The sequence below is a fragment of the Armigeres subalbatus genome, chromosome 3, assembly GCF_024139115.2.
Source record: "Armigeres subalbatus isolate Guangzhou_Male chromosome 3, GZ_Asu_2, whole genome shotgun sequence".
NCBI classification, from domain to species: domain Eukaryota; kingdom Metazoa; phylum Arthropoda; class Insecta; order Diptera; family Culicidae; genus Armigeres; species Armigeres subalbatus.
In genome coordinates, this window is record NC_085141.1 from 305,654,804 (window position 1) to 305,677,654 (window position 22,851).

Genomic DNA, 22,851 nt, shown 5'->3' on the forward strand with positions numbered 1-22,851 from the left:
TAAACAAACGCTGCCAGCACTTGCCGCAGTGAAAAATGTTTAGGCTTGCACATGACTTTACATTCGAAGACACTTTTTGATTACTTTGTCTATCCTCTAGCAGTGCATTTTCGCTAAAATTAAAGAGCAATACGAATGAACACGATATAAGGCATCAACTAGATTACTTTTACTTACGAAATCAAAACAAATTGTTTATTCGATAAAACTTTTCATAAAATCTATTTCACCAAAATCGCAATACCTTTCGATCTGCAACAATAACGATGTTCATTTGGCTCAGACTTTGACAGTTCTCAATGCTCGATTGGCTCAAGATGGCCGCTTTCGCATATCTCTGAATGTAGGATCCCTAGGCTACCCCTTCTCGATCAAAGTTCAATGCAGTGTTGCCACTTATTTTTCGAACCTCATCTTCATTTTCAGGCGTAAAAATCTTTTTCATCTTTATTTGTGAGCAAAAAATCTTGAAAAAAATCTTATGTACTTAAGGCTAAAGCGCATGCCATCGTTCGTCATTTCGCCCGTCAAATTTGACATTTTTCCCGTGGATAAACTGTCAAATTCGACGGGTTGATTGGCGAACGGGTCTTTGTGCTCCAGGCTTAAACTTGAATAGGTGCTTAATAGCTGAAATATTCACTTTTTTTAAATATACAAATGTTTTTAAATCTGTTGGGTTTTTTAGAAGCAGGTAGATATTTGTAATGAGAGTATATTTTGAAACGAGTTTCGAGGTATTTTTGTACCATCCCATTTATTGCAAATCAAGGTGATCAAAAGTTAAAAACTTTTCAGGTTTGTAGTGTGAATATTTTGACTTTTTGCATTTTTAATTAAATTGCAACGTTAAAGCCATCTTTGCAACTCCTTTTTTTTAACATAACATTTTTGAACGCAAAATAGCATTAATCGTGCTTGTATACCATATATATATATATATATATATATATATATATATATATATATATATTCAGTCGGTTACTAACCAAAGTTTTAATAAAGTTATTTGGCCAAAACAGCCTTTTGACAGGAGATGAAAAATGTTGATGAACTTTCTTAATAATGGAAATGCCAGCTTTCCTTCTCGCCGTTTACCGCCCAGCGATGTCTCCCAACTTTTCGTCGTATCGGCTTGCTCTTCGATCTGATTTTGCAAATATTTGCACCCCTCAGCTCCCGCAAAAGTTTGGAAACTTCATCAGGATCGAACTGAGACTGGTAATGTTCTCCAAATTTTTTGGATCGATGAGTCAAGCTGTCTTAAGAACGGGATCATTCAAGAGTTTGATTGTTTGTTTCACCAGCTCCACATAGAAATTACATGCGAGAGAATAGAAAGTTTCCTTCAGCGGTTATTCAAGATGTCCTGCCAGATTATCTGCCGCTAGCCCTACGTTGGTCTTCATTTTCTCGCGAAGATGTTGTTCAAAGTTTTGAAAGCCATTTGTCTATGATATTTTTAAGAAATTCATCTTTCTAGATGTTGGAAAGGATAATCAGAAAGCGATTTAATTTCATTGTACATGTTCGTACACTCAGGGCTTTCCGATTGGAAAATACGATTGACTAAATTAACAAGCAGTAGGTCATCCCGAGTAGAAGAAAATAGCTGAATAATATCAAATGTTGATAAGATAGTAAAATGAGATATAAACATGATTGATATAAAAGATAAAAGATCAAACGACAATATCAATATTTTGCATTAAAATATCATGTGGAGATCAATTTATGCTATTTATAATAAGAGATCAGTATCATGTGCCATTAGTTTGTTCTTATCCATAGCATATCTTGATATTTAAATGATATTTCGGTGCAAATTTTTGATATTGTTGCCTGTTCTTTTATCTCTTATATCAATCAAGTCTATATCATGTTTTTTTATTCTGTTCATGACTTCTACCCGGGATGGGATCGTTGAGGTGACGAAGGTGGCGCTGGGCAGTTTAATAATTGTCACAGTTCGAATAGAACGTAAAGTACATGATTAGCTTTGAAAAACGATCAACATTCCGTTTGACTACTGAGTCAAGCGATAGCCATCTGGTAGCTGACGGATTTTACTGAGTGAAAACTGCCTTATCGGTCATGATATCGGATTAAAGTATAGCATAGCATAGCATAGCATATGTGATTGTACAAATCGTGGGTGGCTATACAATGCTCAATTGAGCAATCTACTGTATATTGTCGCAAATTGGTACTTGGGATTAGTACCTTTTCCTATACAGTAGCAGTTGTATACCTGGCCACGTCCTTACAATCACGGAAGGAAGGGAAGGAATGTTAGTTCAACATCTACTAGTGAAGATGCAGGGAACCCATACTACCTTCATAGATGTCTCGGGAAGGAAAATTTGTGTTAGTGGGAAAGGTGAATAATAGGGAGCTCTATTCGACAATATAGAGCGTTTGTCAATAACAGTATATGCTGTAAAAATAATAAAATATATTCATCAATTTACTTACGAACCGTCCTAAGGAAAAACAAAACAAAACACAAAATTTCGGCAAATCGCGCGATCGTTCCGCCGTCCGAAACAAGAGCCAACTCGCACTGCACTAATTAACTTTATTACCGGTCGCGCAATGCAAAACACAAAATTTCGGCAAACCGCGCGATCGTTCCGCCGTCCGAAACAAGAGCCAACTCGCACTGCACTAATTAACTTTATTACCGGCCGCGCAATGCAAAACTCAAAATTTCGGCAAATCGCGCGATCGTTCCGCCGTCCGAAACAAGAGCCAACTCGCACTGCACTCTCATGATATCGGATTAAAGTATCGGCCAAAAATGAGAAAAAAAACACAGAACACTAAATTTCAAAATGCACAAAAATCTTAAAAAAATCTTATTTCTTCGAAAAAATCTTTAATCTGTATATAAAGATATTTATTATTGTTATTATGGATCCTGTACACCTCCGGTGGTGCATAGGGCCGACTTGAAAGATCTCCATCCTGAGCGATGCCCGGCTATCGCTTTAACCTGTTGCCAGGTTAGATTTCTTGCTTACAGATTTCGTTTCCGCCCATACGTAGAGTGTGGCCGACCCAGCCCCACTTCCGATCCCGAATTTCTGTTGTTATCGGCCTCTGGTGACAACGACGATGGAGCTCGTTGTTTGAGATTCAGTTGTGAGGCCACCAGGCCCGAATTATATACCGCAGGCATCTGTTAATGAACACCTGCAGCCGTTGAGTGTTCTCCACTGATACACACCATGCTTCGCTAGCGTATATAAAGATATCTTCATCAAAAAAAAAAAAAATATATCTTTATCAAAAAATATTAAAAAATCTTTATAAATAAGATAAATCTTTATATGTGGCAACACTGGTTCAATGCAACATGGTTCGCTTGTTATTTTTGTGCGAGATCCGTGGTCATAAAGCAGACCCCACACGACGGAAAAAGTTTGACAAACTCTTGATTATTGAAGAAAAAGATTGATCGTGTGAGTACGAACCCAAAATATTGAAGTAAATATTGAGGGAAATCAGAAAAGTTTGATATTCTTTTCAATATTTTCCCTCATCTCCCCCCGCAGTTTACCCACAGGAGAGGATGACGGTTGAGTGTGTGCGTGTTTTGTGCGTTATACCGCTATTTGATTCGTATTAATTCAAGAAAAAATTGAGTTTTTCTTCAGCTACGGCCATGCCGGCTAATCAGTGAAAATATTGAAGAAAAGTTTGATGAAAAGTTTGACGAAAAAAGTATTGTCAATATATGCCTCGTGTGGGGTCTGCTTAACCTCCACAACCATCCTCCTTTACAAAGTCTTCAAACCCGTAGCTCAAGATCTCAATAGTGTGTGCAAAATAAATCTCATTACATACACACAAACCTTAATTCATTCCATACTTCATTTACCGGACTTAGATTAATTTGCATTTATTTTCTTCTGTCATTTCAGGTGAGTACTTCAAAATCTTCATCCACAACTGCTTTCGACGTATAACGACTGGACAAAAAAGTAAGAACATCAACGCCATCATTTCCCACGACAATTAATCTCTTACCAGTCAATTGCGCTACTCCACACATCCACGCTTTGACGCTTCCAGCACAACAACTTATTGAATCGATTAATTGTATAATTGCATTCCACGCTGCTGCAACGGCTCCGGGGGATGCAGAGAATGCCGCCATCGTCCCAACTTGAATTCAGCTGCCATTGCTTCGCATGCAATCTCTACTACAACCACAAGCCATTACCAGTTTATCAATTGACTCAATTGAACATACTCGATCGAGCAATCGAAATCTACACGAAAAAAGTCCAACAGGCATTCAAAGAATTCCCAACAGCTCCCAGATGACTTTCTTGACACGAGCAAGCCCATAGACGATCATCTCGATCTTGAAGAAATGAATATTTATACGAATTAAATTAATTCTCCAAGCGCATAAATTACTACTTGCGCGCGTTTGACTCTGCTCTATTATCCGTCACGCCTCGTTAAATCTCAACCGCATCTACGCGCGACTACGGGATGCATGCTCGTTGAGCTGTCAAGACAGCTTTGCTCGAACCAGAGCGATAACATCTCATTATTAAAGAATCTAAGCAGAACCAACACCTAGACTAATCGCTCCATTATGAAGATGCAGGAAAAAGTAGTTCATCCAGTAACAACCAACTCAATTAGAAACATGAGATTTATGGCAGCTACGATGCACTTCCGTATGCGATATATCAATCTGATACGGCCAGTAGCTATGGCGTGGCACTCCCCTTTCCGATCAAGCCTAGTATGCCACAGAAGAGAGATCACGCTTTAAACCCATTCTGCATGTAAGTGATCCGCGGGGCAACAAGAATGTGATTTATCAAAATGTGTCACCCCGAAGGTCTCCTTTGGCTTCCCGGTGCCGCCGCCGTGTGCTTCTGATGTCTGCTGTGCATACATGCTGCTAAATGCAGTCCGTGGCAGCACCACATTCCAAAACAATTCCCCATAATCGACTGTTATGGAGCTGCATCCGTAGCAAATTCATAAACCATTGCGAACCGTCCGGGCAAAGCGATCGTGACAGTTGCGGACCGCGTGCTGCCAACCGGGTGCTGTGAAATATGATCACCGGGAGTCCAGTGTTGATGATGCTTTGCTGGAGGATCTCGTTTGTGAAGTAAGTCGTCAGCGATTCACACATTCTCTAATTGAAAATAGAGATGCTGCCCTGAGTCCATGCTAATGAGAAATGCTTTTGCGTTGTTATGTCGTATTGTTTTAATTTGAAGTTTTTATAGAGTTCCCTTTAAGTTAAAAGAAAATGTTCCAACAGGTTATGAAAATTGTTTTATCTGATCTATGTAATGTGATTTGGCAGATTAATAATAAGCAGAGCGGTACATAATTCGTTTAGGTTCTACCACCTTCTTGTTCAGTAAGAAAGTGCAGGAAGCCCTTCAATGCATTTCTCATTTCATTTTGAAAAATGAAAAATCATCATATGAGATTTGAACGCTCAGGTTGGCCAAGAGGAGGAATTTAGATGTACTATTGGGAAGTTCAGCGCTCACCAGCTGACGAACGAAAACGGCCTACGACTAATTGATTTCGCCGCCTCCAAGAATATGGCCATTCGCAGCACCTACTTCCAGCACAGCCTTCCGTATCGGTACACCTGGAGATCACCACTGCAGACAGAATCACAAATCGACCACGTTCTGATTGATGGACGACACTTCTCCGACATTATCGACGTCAGGACATATTGTGGCGCTAACATTGACTCTGACCACTATCTGGTGATGGTTAAACTGTGGCCAAAACTATCCGCCATCAATAATGTTCGGTACCGACAACCACCGCGGTACGACCGAAGGGCTACTAAAGCAACATGATGTCGCCACTGCTTACGCGTAGCATCTCGATGCAGTGTTGCCGGAAGAGGGTGAGCTCGATGGGCCCCTCTTGAGGACTGCTGGAGTACAGTCAAAGCAGCCATTAACTACGCAGCGGAGAACAACGTCGGGTATGTGGGACGAAGTCGACGGAACGATTGTTCGACGAAGAGTGCAGACAGATTCTGGAGGAGGCGCTGCAACAAGGTTTCCGATCCCGGCAGAACGTGGAACGTCATAGACGGAAGCGGAGACAGCAGACCCTCCCTTTTCAGGAAAATAGATGATGTTTGGGCACGTTGTATTCACGGCATTTCTGCAATACCAGACGTACGCAAACACCTGGTCTGTGATAGAGCGTTCACCCACAAATCCCGCCTGGTACTGCCCCACGAACTCTCTTGCGATTGGTGTTAGTCGGCGGCATAAAATTTGGGAGAGTACCTTGTAGGCGATGTTCAGCAATCTGATTGCGGGGTAGTTCCTACAATCCAGCTTATCGCTCTTTTTGTAGATGGGATACACGACACCTTCCATCTTCTCCTGCGGCAGAACCTCATCCTCCCAAACCTTGGTATTCACCCAGTGCAGCGCTCTAGCCAGTGCCTCTCCACCGTGTTTAAGGTCACTCCTGACGGAATCCAAGTTTCAAAGTGCTCGCATTTTCGGGGACCCACCACTCGATACGGAAGCAACGCACAACTGTCATTTTTATTATTTCACGCATGCTGCGACACAGCAAAGCTAAGTCAACAAAAATGACAGTTGTGCGCCGCCTCCGTATCGAGTGGTGTGCCCCCGAAAACGCGAGCACTTTGAAACTTGTATTCCGTCAGGAGTAGGGTGACCATATCATTTTTTTCCAAAGGAGGACAATTCACCCGAATCGTAGCGAAAAGGGAGGACATTTGGTCAAAAAGGAGGACATAAAAAAACTTCGTCGATTGTTAAATTTTAATATGATTAAAAATATTATATGTGTTAGAAATTTGAACATCTAAGTTTATTGGAAGTAGTTTTAGTCGAAGCAAATACGGCATCTTCTTCTACTTCATTAACATTACATCTCCAGATGGAACATTTGCGACTCTCATCATAGTGTACATAAAGTACTTTCTAATTATGAATTGCAAGCGCCATCTTTATATAGGGAAGATTTTAGTGAACAAATGTTGAATATCATTATGTTGGCCTTTTCGGCGATATTCCACAGAATTTTAACAAGAAAAACTCATCGCATTCTGAACCAGCAGCAATAGACACCTGACCGAACTGTAGGTTATATTAAGAACGAACACAATATGCTAGGTAGACTAGTGACAGTTTTTTCTTTAATGCTATTGAAAATCACAATGTGAATGAGAATCATACCGTTAACTGTAAGACCAGTCCTTAAAGCCCTCAACTGAAGTAATTCAATACTGTTTAGATTTAGACTAAAGAAACTTCAAACTTAGATTTCCATTCCATTCTAGTTATTTATCCATAGCTATTCTTTGCGTCACATATTCAAGAAACGTACCGTGTGATGCGTTCAAAAGGCAAATCGATTGGTGAAAAGTATTTTTTCTAATCCATTTCTCACATTTCCGACTCTTTTTGATATCTTTGACACCTGTATTGCTGTAACTCACGGATTTATTTTTCGATATGTACATTGAATTTATTCGAAACCTTGTTATAATATTAATATAATATAATATAATAATATAATATAATATAATATAATTAGAAAAGGTTATTCATGAAACTGTTTTCTCAAAATATCTGAAAAGGAGGACATTTTAGCGCAAAAGGAGGACATCTGAATTTTAATGAAAAAAGAGGACATGTCCTCCTTTAGGATACCATATGGTCACCGTAGTCAGGAGTGACCTTAAACATCTCTGCTGGTAGTTGGTCAACTCCAGGCTCTTCGTAGTGATGCCGCCACCTTTGGATCACCTCACGCTAGGCTGACCATACGTATCGTATATCGTAGACCTTATTGCGCTGTCCCATCGTAATCTAGAAAAACCTCAATTTGTCCCGCCTTTTCATTGATTTTTTCAAAGAGCTCAAAAATATGATTCAAACAAATTCAATATTTTAGGCAGGAATCAAAACCAAATACAAAGAAATTGGACGAAACCCATTAATAATGTGAGATGTTATGTTAATGGTGTTACTCTCAAAAGAATGCAATCAATGTATTTTGCCTAGATCGATTTCTTCATGCAGCTTAATTTCAATGACTTTTTTTTCTGTTTTTTCCAAAGGCATTAAAATTTGGCCAATTTCATCAGTAGTTTGAATGGAACCGATAACGAAAATAATCGATTTCAAGGCAGTTTCAAACCGAGGGAAAATTTGGTCGGATTTCAGTCCTCTCGTACTGTAAGGCTAGTTTACAGATCAGGAGCTTGTCTGCAAATTTCGCCTCCATATGTGGTCGGGGTTCAGCCAAACCGCACCAAGCGGCTTTTCGACTGGCTTGTGATGTTTTATTCGTTCAAAGACAACGGAAATAGTTTCATACAAAATTAAGCGTACACTTGCAGTAGGATATCCTCAGTTATGGGGTTGAGGGATATCCGATACGATTTGCGACTAATTAAATCTGCTAAACGAAAGTTTGAGCAGAAAAATGGGTAATTTTTCGTTGGCGCTTGGTGCGATTTAGCTGAACCCCGACCATGTGTGGACGGGATTAACGAGATTCTGTTGTAGAAAATTAGAATTTCGGTCCGATTTAAGGCTCAAATTACCGTCATCCAGTCATTGACGAAAAGACAGCCCCGTGCTCGTACCAACCCCCAGTAATAAAACCACCCACCGAGGAGAAAAAGCAGTCTCCAGCAGGATGGGAGTATTTTTATTTCAAAACTACATCATCCAGTAGCGAAGACATAATTTTATCCGGTGGATGCTTCATTTGCTTGAATTTCGCTTTAGTTTTCAAAAAAAAAACTGCCTTTTGCAACATATTTTCCCAAGAGGGGAAATCGACGATTTACTCTCACGCTCTCGTATATATAAGATATCCCCAGTGATGTATTCATTCGACCACCTCTGCCAAAAATGCTGCATCCGTTTTTGTACTAGCTGGTACCGCGACCAACTTATCTCTCTCAGGTCACCATACAGTGGTTCTGCTACTGCCGTCAATTCTCGTCCAATTAAGAAGTGCACAGGGCTCAGCGCTTTGTAGTCGAATGGATCGTCGGTCATCTCTCGTCAGGTAGCTCTCATTCAAGGTCTTGCTCAAATGCGACTTCATGCATTTTATATTAGCCTCCCATATTCCTTCTTGATGTGGTGCTTTGGGAGGATTAAAACTCTATTTAATTCCTCTCGGTTGGCAAAATTCGTTCACCTTGCTGTTCAATATCTGGGCTCGTAGTTGTTCGATCAGTTCAGATAGTTCCCGTTCTGCTCCACGGAAATTTGTTCCGTTATCGGAAAACAATTCGGAAGGGTTTCCACGTCGGTCAGTAAAACAGTGGAGCGCCGCCAAAAAACCATTTGTAGTTTGAGCACACTAGTTCAAGATGTATGCATTTCGTTGCCATGCATATGAAAAAACAGACATACACCTTCACGTCATATTCAACAAGATTTTCAGTAAAAGTTATGTGAATTTCAGGCGAGCATTACTAACGTCACGTAACAATCGTCGTTTGTTCAAGACAGATAAGTTACGTGATTTTTCACGTGAATATGACGTGATGATTTTTCAGAGTGTAGGCTAGCCTAAGACTACGCGCAGCAGCTAGAAGTGGCACTCTCAACGGAAGAGCAGCTAGGCGCAGCGTCTCTTTTATTTTTTATTTATTTATTTATTTATTTATTTATTGGGAGCAGGGAAAAGCCCGCTTGAGTTGAACAATTAGAAATTCATTAGCTCTCACTAAAGCGGACGCAAAACCTCCTCATCTTTTCTATGCATCAACAGATTACAATAATATCCAAATGATACAATTCGGCTTCAAACTACATCCAACAATAGACCTTAATCTAGGCCTAGCTACTACTGATTGTCGTTTAGAAGGTGAGAAAAGTTCGTACGAAGAGTGTCACGAGATGAATGGGAATCGAATACAATGGAGCAGTTATTGAATTTACGGCACATGCTAGTAAATGGACTAAACCACGATGACGTCACGCGTCGATTTTCAGTAAGAAGAAAACCTCATCTGAGGGCAAAGTTTACGAAAAATGAACATCAACGTGAACATCCGGTGAACTAAAAGCTCCGAATTCACTCAAATGTTCATCGGCCCGCAGCGGATGTCATTTTTTCGAGCGAAAAGAAGAAGAATCGTGGAAAAAGAAGACGCTCGTGGTTAAGTCCATGGCTCATTGTGACCATAATTAGTTAGTGTCCAATCTACGAAGTATACCGTAACAACGCTAACGCTAACGCATTGTGACCATAATTAGTTCGTGCACCATGAAGAAAGAGGAGAGAATGAGAGCGAAGATTCCTATGGCTAACATTGATATTTAGCATGGAAAGCAGTGGGGGACAGTCGATTCTCGATTGCAAGAGGTCTGCAATGAATATCGCCCGAGAAGTATTGCGACGGACTGTTAACAGCTCTAAATCTATAAGCTTGCAACGGTCTTCATAGCTGGGTAAATTTGAAGGATCTCTCCATGGAAGGCGGCGTAAAGCGAAGCGTATAAATTTGCGTTGAACGGATTCTATTCTAGCAATATTGTTCTGGTAATAAGGAGCCCACACTGCGGAACAATATTCTAAAATCGATCTGACTAAAGAACAATAGAGTGCTTTGATGCAGTGGGCATCATCGAAATGCTTTGCAATTCGGAATATAAAGCCAAGGGTGCGAGCAAGGTGAATACAAACAGGTGTAGCAGTATGCCAATTACATGATTCAGCCATCTTGGATTTTTATATGGGGCAGCCACCGAGTTTGTTTATGTTTTGCACTGAAAATGAATTTTTCACCCCCGCGCTAGTCTCTCCCATCTACTGTCAAAGTGAGTGAACCCTGATATAAGAACCCTGGGTGCGAGAGGCTTTAGAAGTTACGTACGCAATATGCTCTCTAAACGTTAGCTTAGAATCTAACATCACCCCGAGGTCTCTGACAGAAGATTCTCTCTCTCTTGAAGATGGCTGGAATTCTGAATATTGGATCCGCCATTGGTAGCACCGCAACTGCTGCACTTGGCACGGTGTCCCCGGATCAGAGAAACGACTGGTATGACGGTGAATGTGAGCAGTTAGTTGAGGACAAGATTGCAGCATGGGCGAGATTGCTGCAACATCGCACGAGGGCGAACGAGGCACGATACAAACGGGCGCCGAACATAAAACTCGATTTTTCAGAGGAAAAAGCGCCAGCGGAAGGAAGATCGAGACCATAAACAGACGGAGCAACTGTACCGCGCTAGTAACTCAGGAAAGTTTAATGAGAAGTACCGTTCACGTCAGGCCACGTACCACAGCCCCATATGTGTAAGGACATAAACGGGAACCTTATTATGGACGAGCGTGAGTCTAGGCTGACCAGATCGTTTCGGTGAAGAAACGGGACAAACGCTGTTACACTAAAATAAGATAAGAAAATGTAAATCAATATATAATTTGCGCCCTCTCTTATTTCAGTGTATTGGAGAGTTTTGGGTACGCGATTTGTGTAGTGTGTAGAGTTTGCTCGACTAGAGCGGAAATGGGTGAGAAGAAGAAGAGGAATAAAACGTAAAAAGGTTTTGACCAGTCTTCCCAAATGAACATCAAACTCGCTGAGTACAGCTGTACATGTACTCTGTTTGTACCCTCGCTTCGTGTTTGTACAGATACGCACGAATGTAAACTTGTACCCGAACAGACGTTCGAGTTGCATTTTGTACTTATGTACAGTACACATGTTTGTTTCTGGCATATTCGTTTTTGTCCGCTATTCTATACTGACGTGTTATTGATATGACTGTGTTCAATATTATGATAAAAAGAAAGGAATACGTTGTTCTGCACCTTTTTTGCAATTGGATTCTAGTGATTTTTGATAAATTGGTTTTCACCGGTTAGTGAAAAATATAATACCTAAACCAATAAATGATTTGCAAAATCATGGTCGTTAATCAGCGAAAAAATTCGCTTTATTTTCTCATAATAAGCTGCAGAAGTTAGAAGTCATTTAGCGGAAATAATATGTGGATATATTAATGGAGAACCTCACTCTGGGAAAAATCGTAGCGCAGCTGCCATATGATATGTGCAACGAATGCCCAACCTCGTACCGCTAACCGTTGTCATTAAATTGCTCCTAGAATTTCTTAGAAGAATTTAAAAAAAATCCGTGCTTTGCCGTGCAATTTTTTTCAAATATCGTCCTTCGACTTCTTCATTTTCATGCCACCTTTATTCGCCAATTTCAATTTGTCATCCGAATGCGTCTAAAACGTCTGCGTATAAAAAATCTGGGAGATCCGCTTTGCACTGTGTGGAACGTTCCCGACTGTAATTTTGCTCTTTCTTTTGCTCCCTTTTCTGCCAGGCAGATCTGAACGCAAGTTTGTACATCCGTTTTGTACTTATGTACGAGTTCGTTTTCACAGGTACAGCGTACAATGCTGTACATGCGAACGTCGATTTTTTGCGTACGGTGTTCAACACATGTTCAAGAAAAAGTACTTGAGTTGTACATCACACATGTTCGTGGGAAGACTGGTTTTGACACTCGCGGTGTTAAGACGTGTTTAATTTTCGTTCGATAAAGTTTAAAATTTACAGTCCACTTTGATTTTTTCCGCTGACCATCGGAAGAACATTTTGGTCCAATCGAGCCGGATGAAAAATCTTGATTCATTGATTCATGGTTGTGCGCGAACCGTGAAAGAATTGACGCGAATTTCGGCGGTTGCGACGGTCGGAAAACGCGAAGAGAATCAACTGCGAAAGTGCTAGAACGAACCAGAAGAAGAAAAGAACAATTACTTATGGTGAGATGTTCCTACATTCTGGAAAAGTGAGGAAAGTGTTATTTCCTTCGACGCCATTTGTAACGCCAACCGGTGTACCCATTGTGGCTCGTAGTGTGCGTGAGCAGAAGGACGAAGCTGAATATCGGTTGAAGAAAAAGAAAATGGCAGAAAATGTGGAGGCTTTAGATCAGTGTTGCCAGGCGGAAAAGTCGAAAGTGAGTCGTATTAGGTCGGCCATTTTAGCTGCCGATCAGGATGCTAGCAAATTTACGCACCATGGATTGAAGCTTGAGGATTCTGCATATGAGGAGTATAACAACTTTCAGAACCGTATTTACCTCACGGATCCCATGAGAAGAGAGGAATTCGAACCGAAATTCATTGGATTCGAAGAACTGTACGAGTTTGTTCGAATTTCTTTGTGTGAGATGATCCAGCACTTAGGATATCCAGAAGGTTGTTGCAAAAGAGACAGCTTTGAAGTGGGAAAGGGAACTTTTCGTCGTGAAGCGCAATGCAGTATCCTTGGATGAACGCGCTGGTACTAGCAGCGAACAAACCAGTAGCTCACTGTATAGAATGCCACCATCTCTGTTTTGCAACAAACACCGTTGCCGACGTTCGATGGTCGGTACGAACACTGGTATAAATTCAAAACAAGATTCCACGATATTGTAGACCGGTGCACACAGGATTCACCAGCGACGAAGCTCCACTATTTGGATAAGGCATTGGTAGGAGAAGCGAAAGGGGCAACTGATGAGCAGACCCTAAACGACAACAATTACGATGGCGCTTGGAGGATTCTAACTGAACGGTATGAGAATCTTCCGATGGTGATCCATGGCCACGTCACGAAGCTGTTGAATTTGAAACCGATGGCCAAAGAATCGTCTGTTGAATTGCGAGCGTTGATCGACGACTGTACTAAGCGTGTGGAGTGCGGGGCCCTCCTTAGCCGTGCGGTGAGACGCGCGGCTTCAAAGCAAGACCATGCTGAGGGTGGCTGGGTTCGATTCCCGGTGCCAGTCTACGCAATTTTCGGATTGGAAATTGTCTCGACTTCCCTGGGCATAAAAGTATCATCGTGCTAGCCTCATGATATACGAATGCAAAAATGGTAACCTGGCTTAGAAACCTCGCAGTTAATAACTGTGGAAGTGCTCAATGAACACTAAGCTGCGAGGCGGCTCTGTCCCAGTGTGGGGATGTAATGCCAATAAGAAGAAGAAGAAGAAGCGTGTGGAGTACCTGGAGTTTCATAAACTCAAGATGGACAAGATGTCCGAGGCCATTATAATTGCGTTGCTGACATCGAAGTTAGACCCGAGCACCCGAAGAAGCTGGGAAGCATCTTGCGAACATGGTAAGTTACCAGTATTCAATGATACGATCACATTTCTGCGGAAACATTCCCACGTCCTGGAACGTTGTGAGCAAAACGTCATAACAGTGAAAACCAAAACTGTGACACTGAAAAACCAGACGCCTACTATCACTGGCAAGATTCACACTGTGAAGGTTCAGAAAGAGAATGATGGATGTCCCGTGTGTGGAAACGCCATAGATATAATTATCAAGATGTTGGAGTTAGAGCAAATTAGTACTCATTTTATGGTTCCATGTACTAATATTTCGGTACCCAGTAAAATGAGGCAACGCCTCAAAATAAATTTTCATTGTTCTAATTTCATACTGTTGTCAAGCTTATCAACCTAACTGTTTATTTATTATTTTCCAATGGTTTGCGGATGTTCAAGGAATAAGATTATTTAGGTTTTCCTAAACTAAAATATTTTATTTGTTTTCCAGATAATCGCTAATGTAAACCTACTGTTTTGCAGATTCAGTAATTGCATGGTTAGGCAGAGGTGAATGGCCGAGTCTTTGATCGTTTTTCCCATGGAAATACGAAAAGTGTTCTCGTCAAGGTTCCCGTGGAAATGAGGATTTTTTGTCTGCGGGGAAATTTAGTAGAATTTCTTCTGAAAGCTCAGAGGTCCGATGTCCTTCCAGAACTTCCTCGGCATCATTATCCGCCGTCGGATAAACCACTCTAGGGCAATCGACTGTGAAAAATCTTATCATTAGCGTACTACACTTTTGTTTTTCCACTTTGCAAACATTTTTACGTTTAAGTATTTAATGAATCCAATCCAATATAATTCTACTATTAAACAGCGAGCATCCAACACCTGTACAGCAACACGTGCATCGATAATAGCTTAGTGTTTGGCAGCAAAGATCCACTTCGGCACTTGATCTTCCGCAATTTTTCATCTTCCCGCTTCAGATTTCTATCTTTACCCTCGTCATATTGGTCTGCCAATGCACATACATTGTTACCCTCATAATCACCTAACTTTAGTAATGGCCAGTTCCGTTGCGTCTTAGCTTTGGACGTCATAGTTCGAGGTCAACAAATCCACCCTCTGATACCGAGCCGTCTCCTCCGCTGTATGATAAGAAAATTTGTTGTCTTCATCATCACCTTGTGAGAGTCCTTGATTAATTAACTAACTCCAATAATTAACTAACTGCAAAATTACTCTTGAGTTGATGATTCGCTTGGGTGACGGTTCAAATCGAGCTACCGTCATCATTCTATCATCATCCATTCCTGAATCGATTTCGACATCAGATTTGCCCATGCGGTCGCGCCTGGCTTTGAAATTCTGAAGCATTTGCAGCCGCTAGATGGTGGAATTGGTCAACGATTTTGCCACCTCCTTCAAACCATCGGGCGAACGTTCCGGTTTATGAAGTGATGCTGAACACTGTCCGGAGAGGCCTAGAACTGTTGCTAGAACGGAAACTTACTTTGGGCATCTTGTCCTGATTGTTGTCGAAAACTTGCATAGGAGCAAAAATACGAGTGGGAATGACACCAAATGAAGAATAACTTTAATTTTCTGTCCATTTGTCGATATCAATGATGATGGGTGAAAAAAGATACAATAAGATTTTTGGAGATGTCAAAGATTCAATATTATGTATAGGCACCTATAGGCACATATGACTGTACCGTGCTGTGCCCTTATTCTTATGCTGTGCGCCTAATTCCGTTCACGCAAGACAAAATGATAAATAATAAAAAGTTTTTGTCTAAAAACAACAGAAAAATATCCTTGTATTTTTCTATGGTTATGTATGCATGAAATGAAATGAAAACCAGCGTTTTTTAGCGAATAATAGTGAAAATTTAAACAAAATATGTTGGTCGTCACTACCAGCGCCATTTTGACTGTTTTCATTAACCCACTTGCTAAGAACGTCTGTCATAATATTTAAGCATTTTTAAGTGAAAATTTGCCCAGGATTTCGAACACAGCAGCATAACAAATCAAAACAGGTAACATTATAGCGTATTACCAAATTGTTGCCTGTATTTTCCCGACAGAAAATGCTAAAAAGTGTAAAATATCTTGACCGGAATAAGGGTGCATCTAAATCTACTCGTTCCTTATTCCGTTCATTGGGTTTGGAGGATGGATTCGGAAAATTCTGTGTTTGAGAATAAAATCTATGAGCAAGAAAAGGTACATCGTACATGAAGCCATATGAATGGTGAACATATGAAATTCTATCCCGCAAGCAGGCAGACCGAAAGGAATTCCGTTAACGACAGGTTATGGGACCTTTTTCAACTCGTGCCGGGAAAATACAGTTTTTTCAGTTAATGATTTAATGATGATTTATAAAGTGAATGCTGGACAATGTTAAGAAAGGGTTTCCGGAGAATACGGACAGTTTTAAACAGCACAATCCATAATTGCGGCTTTCTTGTTTATAAGTTTTATCCGGAAATTTCTTGGCGAATTTCTATTTTAAAAACTGCCCTCTCTGAGCTGCTAATAAGGTTATGTTTTACCGAAATCCGTTAATACTTCGTAGGAGTAGGGTTATCCGGTACTTTAAAGAACCGGAACTTTAAATAATATTCAATTTGAACTAAACAGAGGTACGAACAATTCCAAACAAACAGAGACATTGCTTTGGAAGGTTCAGGTCAGAATTCAAGGCCTAGTATCCAGGCTCTAGTCAAAATTACGTTGAGGATAAGGTGTAAAACTCCGATAAGGAATCGTATATGTCCTTTTCTGTGGTACCTAATGCAACTGGGCAGCTAGCATCAATGTTCATGTTGAATATATCTCGAATGGTAAGTGAAACAAACGAAAAAACGGTCAACTTGGCTATACCAAGGAAATGTCATTCATTGTATTTTAAATTTGGAAGGAAATTACATTTTAAGCTTTTTATTTGCAATATTATAATAAATGAAAAGATGGATTTGTGAGAAAAATGATGCTTGGTATTAGCATCTTCAAGAAATCAAATGTTTTTCGGGTGATTGGAATTAGGAACACGAATGAACGGAGTTAGGAACAATGCCATTTCAGATGATTGGAATTAGGGCCACAGAATTGCTCAAGTTTGTTCTCACTATTCGAACCTAAGTCTATGAATGCATCCCAACATATTTTATTTTCAATTGTATATAGCAAATGATACTATGTAGCGAAATTGCAGTTTCAAAATACTAAACGGCTGTTTTTTAGAGCTTTTAGACATAGCGCATTGTCTTAGGTGAACGGAATAAGGGCACAGCACGGTACATCCACGTAAACAATTATGTCCAAAACCACCCCCGTGGCTACGCCACTGAACCTATTGTAAATAATTAGAATAGTATAGTTGCCACTACTTCATAAAGGGTTTAAAATCTTATAGAAAAGGTCTAGAATAGCACTTCAGGGGGATAATTCTCATTACTCTCAATAATTTACATTTTATGCAATCATTAGTTCCAATAACATGTTTTATTTCAAAATTGGAAGCGCCTAAAACAATATCAATATGTAAAACAAAGTAACTTCTTGTATCAATTACAGAAAAAAGTGGTCGCGTAATGTTCACGCACGAATCGTTAATGCAATAAAATGAATCAAAGGACTAATAACAGTTGTGAACAATATTGATAATAACTTCACCAACAGTGTACCAACTCTTCTACAGATTTGTAAAATTCGTTTTAACGAAGAAAACAAAACAATAAACGTTTGTCATTCAATAAAATCAATGAAATGTTCATCCTGTTCAGACAGATCATTTAGCAGTTGTTCTTCGCTTCTTCTGCTTTTTTCCGACAGCAGCAAGACGGCGCACAACCCGCTTGGGTTCCACCACTTCCCCGTTCAGTACGAACGTGCAGGATCGATTGGCCGACGCTATTTTATCGGCCGAATCCTTCGGCACTTTTCCTTTGCAGACAAGCACCTCCAGCCGTCGAAGCGACGATAGAGTTATCACGTTTCGCAGCAATTCGAGGTTTGTCTGAAATGTGAAATAGGTTCTTAGTAAATTTTAACCAAAAAGGTCCCAAAAAAAAATACACGCTTATTTAGGCGAGAAAGTTCATGTTTACCTTTGCAAAAGTGTTCGCCGTGATGACAAGTTTTTCCAAGCTGAACAATGTTTTCAGTTGATTGATTATGCTCGGGTGGGCACGATCCATAAACAGCGATAATTCCTTGACATTAGGAATGGATTCGCCGAGAAACGTCGTATCGTGAATATTGCGAACTGTCAGCAAAAGTTTCTGAAGATGCCAAAAATTGTACAAGATTTCGGCCACCGGAAGCTCAAAATATACGCCGATACATTCTAGTTTCTCCACCGACTTTATTCCTTCCATGAAATAGATGGATCGATATTGGACACAACAGTTCTTGAGCGCTAGTTCCTATTGGTTTATAGAAAAGATCATTATTAGAGGTGGATAACAATAGTGTGGAGTCCAGAACATATAGAGTTGGTGATCACCGAAGCATTAGGATAAGTACATTGGGCACTCGTGATATTCGCTTCTTTTTAGTTGTATGTCCAGTTTGGATCCCAAAAATGACGGTTCAATGAGATCTCGTTATTCTATTCACCAGACTATACTATAATAAAGTGACCAAAAGCCAACTGAACTTTGTCATTTAACTCAAAATATGCAAATAAAAATTAGGAAATCAAAAGTGGGTGCTAGCAATTGATTGCTCTAATATGAATTTTGTGAAGGTACTGAGAAGATTGAAAAGATAATTGCTCAACGTCATACCGACTGGACAATTTCAATACAATTTCGTACGCTTATTCAGCGTCGGGATTGAAATCAACCCAGGTTTAAACCGAAATGACATTAGAAAACGTTTTTCCAAAAAAAAACTCGATTCAGCCTCATCTTCTACTCAGCGAGTAGTTTAAGGCCAACCATTCACCAAATAGCGTAATTCAACGTTCTACCTTCAAGTGTGTCATCTTCTCCAGACCAGAGAGAGCCGTCGAAATGTCGCCGGATATTTGCAGCTTCTGGACGCCCGGCAGACCCTCAGCAACCGCAGGGAACATGTCATCGTAATGGCAGAACGACAGCATCGCCGTTTTCAGTGTTTGGCAGCCGAGCAAAAAATGCTTCAAATTATTGTTATCGCAACGTGCATTCAGTTTGAGAACCAGTACGTCCAACGCGGGCAGCTGTACGGTCAAAAATGCGTCGATGGATTCCTGGAAGACTTTTACCTTCAGTACTTTCAAGTGTGGGGCCATTTTTCTCAACAGACACACGCCCGTCTCGCGAGCAACAATTTCAAGCTCGGTCACATTTGGAAAGTGGGGAAGGAGGTACAACCTCACGTTGTGCTGATCCTGAATGCTTAAGCCCAGCGACTTGATACCAGGAAATGTCGGACCGTTCTCCTTTATAGGGTCATCTTCATCAAGCCGAGTGAAGTGCATCGTACAGGGTAGAGCATTTTGATCGAAAACATTCAAACGATGGCGCATGTCGAGGGATGTGTTGGCATGGACGGTCCGCGTTGCTAATTTCATTATTTCCATCAAATCGGAAGGATCCCAGTTCAGGTGTATGCCTTTGATACACAATTGTTTCAAGCGGGGACACAACTTCAGCATCTGCAGCAGATCCGACAAATCAATGGCTTGCAGTGTCAGCTTCAAAGATTCCACATTCGGTGCCAGCTTTTCGAAGATTTTCATGATTTTAGAGTAGCTACTTAGCTCCAGCGATTTAAGATGTAGATTCTTGTAGATTCGGTCCGGAACCATTCTGATCCCTCTTTTGGGCAATTGTTCCTTATCTCCCAAGGTGAGCTGGAAGCGATGAGACATGTACCTGAAGATAAGCTGATCAAAGCGCTTGCAGACCAACGATAGCTGCAGCAGACTGTGGGTATCCACGTAATCGAATATTCCGAGCAATAACTGTGGAAGTGAAAATGAAACAGAATTGTATACAAAGTTGTTTAGAGCAGAGGTGCAAAAATTTGATTCAGGCGGTGTTGCTTTAAAATGTAACACTATACCAGCCCTGGTCGGACCCATAAGCCGTAAACCGACTCGCCAAGCTGCAATTTAAAATTATCTGAAATGAACTTCCTACGTACCTCATTCGGTAATTTTGCTCCTGAAACTGAAGATCTGTCATTGTCACACTCCATCCTGAGCGATTTTTTAGTTTAAAAAGCCACTTTTCGGAATAATTTCAAATTTTAATTTGCCAGGAAAACACTGAAAATGAGCTAACGATCGCGAACACAAACTTATCTAGATCAATAAAAATGAGAAAAGGAGAGATGTCGCGAATTAATCGATTCGCATTGTTGTGATAATCGATTAATTTTGAATCGATTAACGATTAATCGATAAATGCGGATAAATCTCGCTTAACTTTTCAAAAGGACCTAAGTAACATTTTTTCATGAATTTATTTGAGTATGTATCGGAATCAAAAGCTTTCATATCTGTTGATTGCACTATTCAAATTAAATCATGAAAAAATGATACTAAGGTCCTTTAGAAAAGTTAAGCGAGAAATCTATCAACATTTGAAAAGGGCGTAACAGCCAAAATATATTCCTTCTGATTCTTCGTCCACATATTACTTGATTCTCTCAAAATTGCACCCGGCGTACCCTTCAGGAAAGGTATTGTCAGGTTTTCTGGATATGATACACTATGCGGTGAATAACTGTCGAAATGCTATTCACCCATACACACTTAAATCATATCACAGATTTCGGTGAATTTTGCTTCAATTCACCGAAATCTCAACAGCAGATTTGTTCGGTAATCATTTCTCGCTTAACTTTTCAAAAGGACCTAAGTAACATTTTTTTCATGATTTAATTTGAGTGCTGCAATCAAAAGTTTTCATATTGTTCTGTTGATTGCAATATTCAAATTGAATCATGAAAAAAATATTACTTAGGTCCTTTTGAAAAGTTAAGCGAGATTTCACCGATTTTCTACGGTATTTTCCTTTCTTCAACTGTCAAAACCACCAAAAAATCTGTAAAAATTTTACCGAACAGTTCTGCTGTTGAGATTTCGGTGAAATTTCACAGAAATCTGCGATTTATTTTAAGTGTGTACACTACTAAAAATCCACACATATTTATTGGCAAAAATCCATAGATTTAATCCCAGGATTTAACTTTATGATGCATATCAGCGCACACATAACCACCCAAGTAACCATTAAGCCGTTAAAATCGACTTTACTTCGGCTCTATAGTCGCATTTAAACCCTGTCAACAGTGCTTATAAGACTTAAAAGATTCTTTAGTGCTGCTCAAAAGCCGCTTTTGGCGAATTATTTGGCTGATATAGTGCTTGCCCCTACCTATTTTTCCACGCCTATGCCAAAATGTCAAAATTTTTAGACGAGTTGGAAGGGAACGAAAAAAAAAAATGAAATGGAAAATATTTGTTTATTTTTTAATGCGTTCTTTCTTTTTTCTTCCCGTTGGGGAATCGATGATTTTTTTGATAATGATATTTAACTCCGGGCTTGAACGCTCGAACTGTGTTTGATGGTTTTGGTTTAGATTGGCCGCTCAGTTTACCGTATGATCCATCACGGATTTGAATAGATGTATTGCTGGGAAGGGATAAAAAGCAGAAGGATTTCATCTGCCTCTATATCATAGGCGAGAAAGCATAGAAAATGAAACAATAACAATCCAAGGAACAATCTGTAAATAAGTAGATGGAACTTTTTTTGTATTCAAGAAGAATCTTCCAGGTGAAGATTAATAAATATTGCCGTAGAATAAATTCATAGCCCATTAAACATTTATCCGGCATTCTCCATGTTATGTAGATACCACTGAAAAGCATACACGACAGATTCACACAAGATTTCTAGATTTCTAGTGCGAGTAAAAGAGACAGGTTGTTCTTATTATTGAAACTCTAGGTGTTGTTGTTATTGATTCTACCAAAACGTCATAGAAAGTAGCTCTAAATTGGTAATAATAATTTCCTTATTCGGCTTGTATCCACAGGGCTGGTGAGCATTATATCGAAGCGTTATATACCGATATACGGCTTCTTTTACTGCTTGAAGTTTATATTGCTAATTAGCACTTGAAAATCAAATATACAGCTTATAGGCACTGAAATGTTGTTATATGGTGTATATAAGGCTTATTAAAGTGCTTAATGGTTACCTGGGCATTCTCCACGCGAACTACTAATAAAATATAAATTCAAATAAACTTTATGTGGTCTCGAATCAGTAATAATTACTATTATTAATGAATCGCCTGCTTTGAGCGTGCTTACAGCGGTTCACTAGGAGTTAACTTTCTGAAATCAGTATGGCGAACGGCATCTAATGCTACGTTTAGACAAGGCAAGTGAATTGAGCAAGTCGCTTGAATCGAGCGCGAATGGAACGTGTAAACACCTTAATTCAACTCACTTGAACGAAAAGAAAGTTGAACATGTTCAACTTTTAGCAAGTCAATTGAATTCAACTGAGTTGTTCAATTCACTTGCCCTGTCAAAACGTAGCATAAGGCTCGATTTCTCAAAATTAAGCACCTAAGTCGAAAAAATATTTGGTAGGCGTAGTAGCGGACACCATCCTTCATCACCGGTTCCAAATAGTTTTTCATCAAAAGTTCCTACTTTTGAGAAAAACCGCGTTAGATGTCTTTCGCCATACAAATTTCTGTCAGTTAAATCATGCTGGCTATTT

General features: G+C 40.0%; 2 protein-coding genes across 5 annotated transcripts in view; one reads left to right on the forward strand and one right to left on the reverse strand.

Moving 5' to 3' along the window:
- The window catches only part of LOC134225108 (igLON family member 5-like), a 379,522-nt gene that overhangs the window by 225,244 nt on the left and 131,427 nt on the right, over positions 1–22,851 (forward strand). The gene's annotated exons all lie outside the window — the stretch shown is intronic.
- On the reverse strand, positions 17,602–20,419 carry LOC134220630 (uncharacterized). Its single transcript, XM_062699731.1, has 4 exons — positions 20,252–20,419; positions 19,092–20,069; positions 18,226–18,543; positions 17,602–18,134 (listed from the first exon to the last, which is right to left on the reverse strand). The coding sequence occupies exons 1-4, from the start codon at positions 20,303–20,305 to the stop codon at positions 17,907–17,909; spliced, it is 1,578 nt and encodes a 525-aa protein (XP_062555715.1). The 5' UTR covers positions 20,306–20,419; the 3' UTR covers positions 17,602–17,906.

What these genes read in the sequence shown, in the direction of transcription:
- LOC134220630 (XM_062699731.1), bottom strand. Translation starts at nt 20,305, where the DNA reads ATGGAGTGTGACAATGACAGATCTTCAGTTTCAGGAGCAAAATTACCG. An exon ending in GAGCAAAATTACCGAATGAG is followed by an intron (nt 20,070 to 20,251) that starts GTACGTAGGAAG and finishes TCACTTCCACAG; the next exon opens with TTATTGCTCGGAATATTCGA. An exon ending in CGGCGAACACTTTTGCAAAG is followed by an intron (nt 18,135 to 18,225) that starts GTAAACATGAAC and finishes TTCACATTTCAG; the next exon opens with ACAAACCTCGAATTGCTGCG.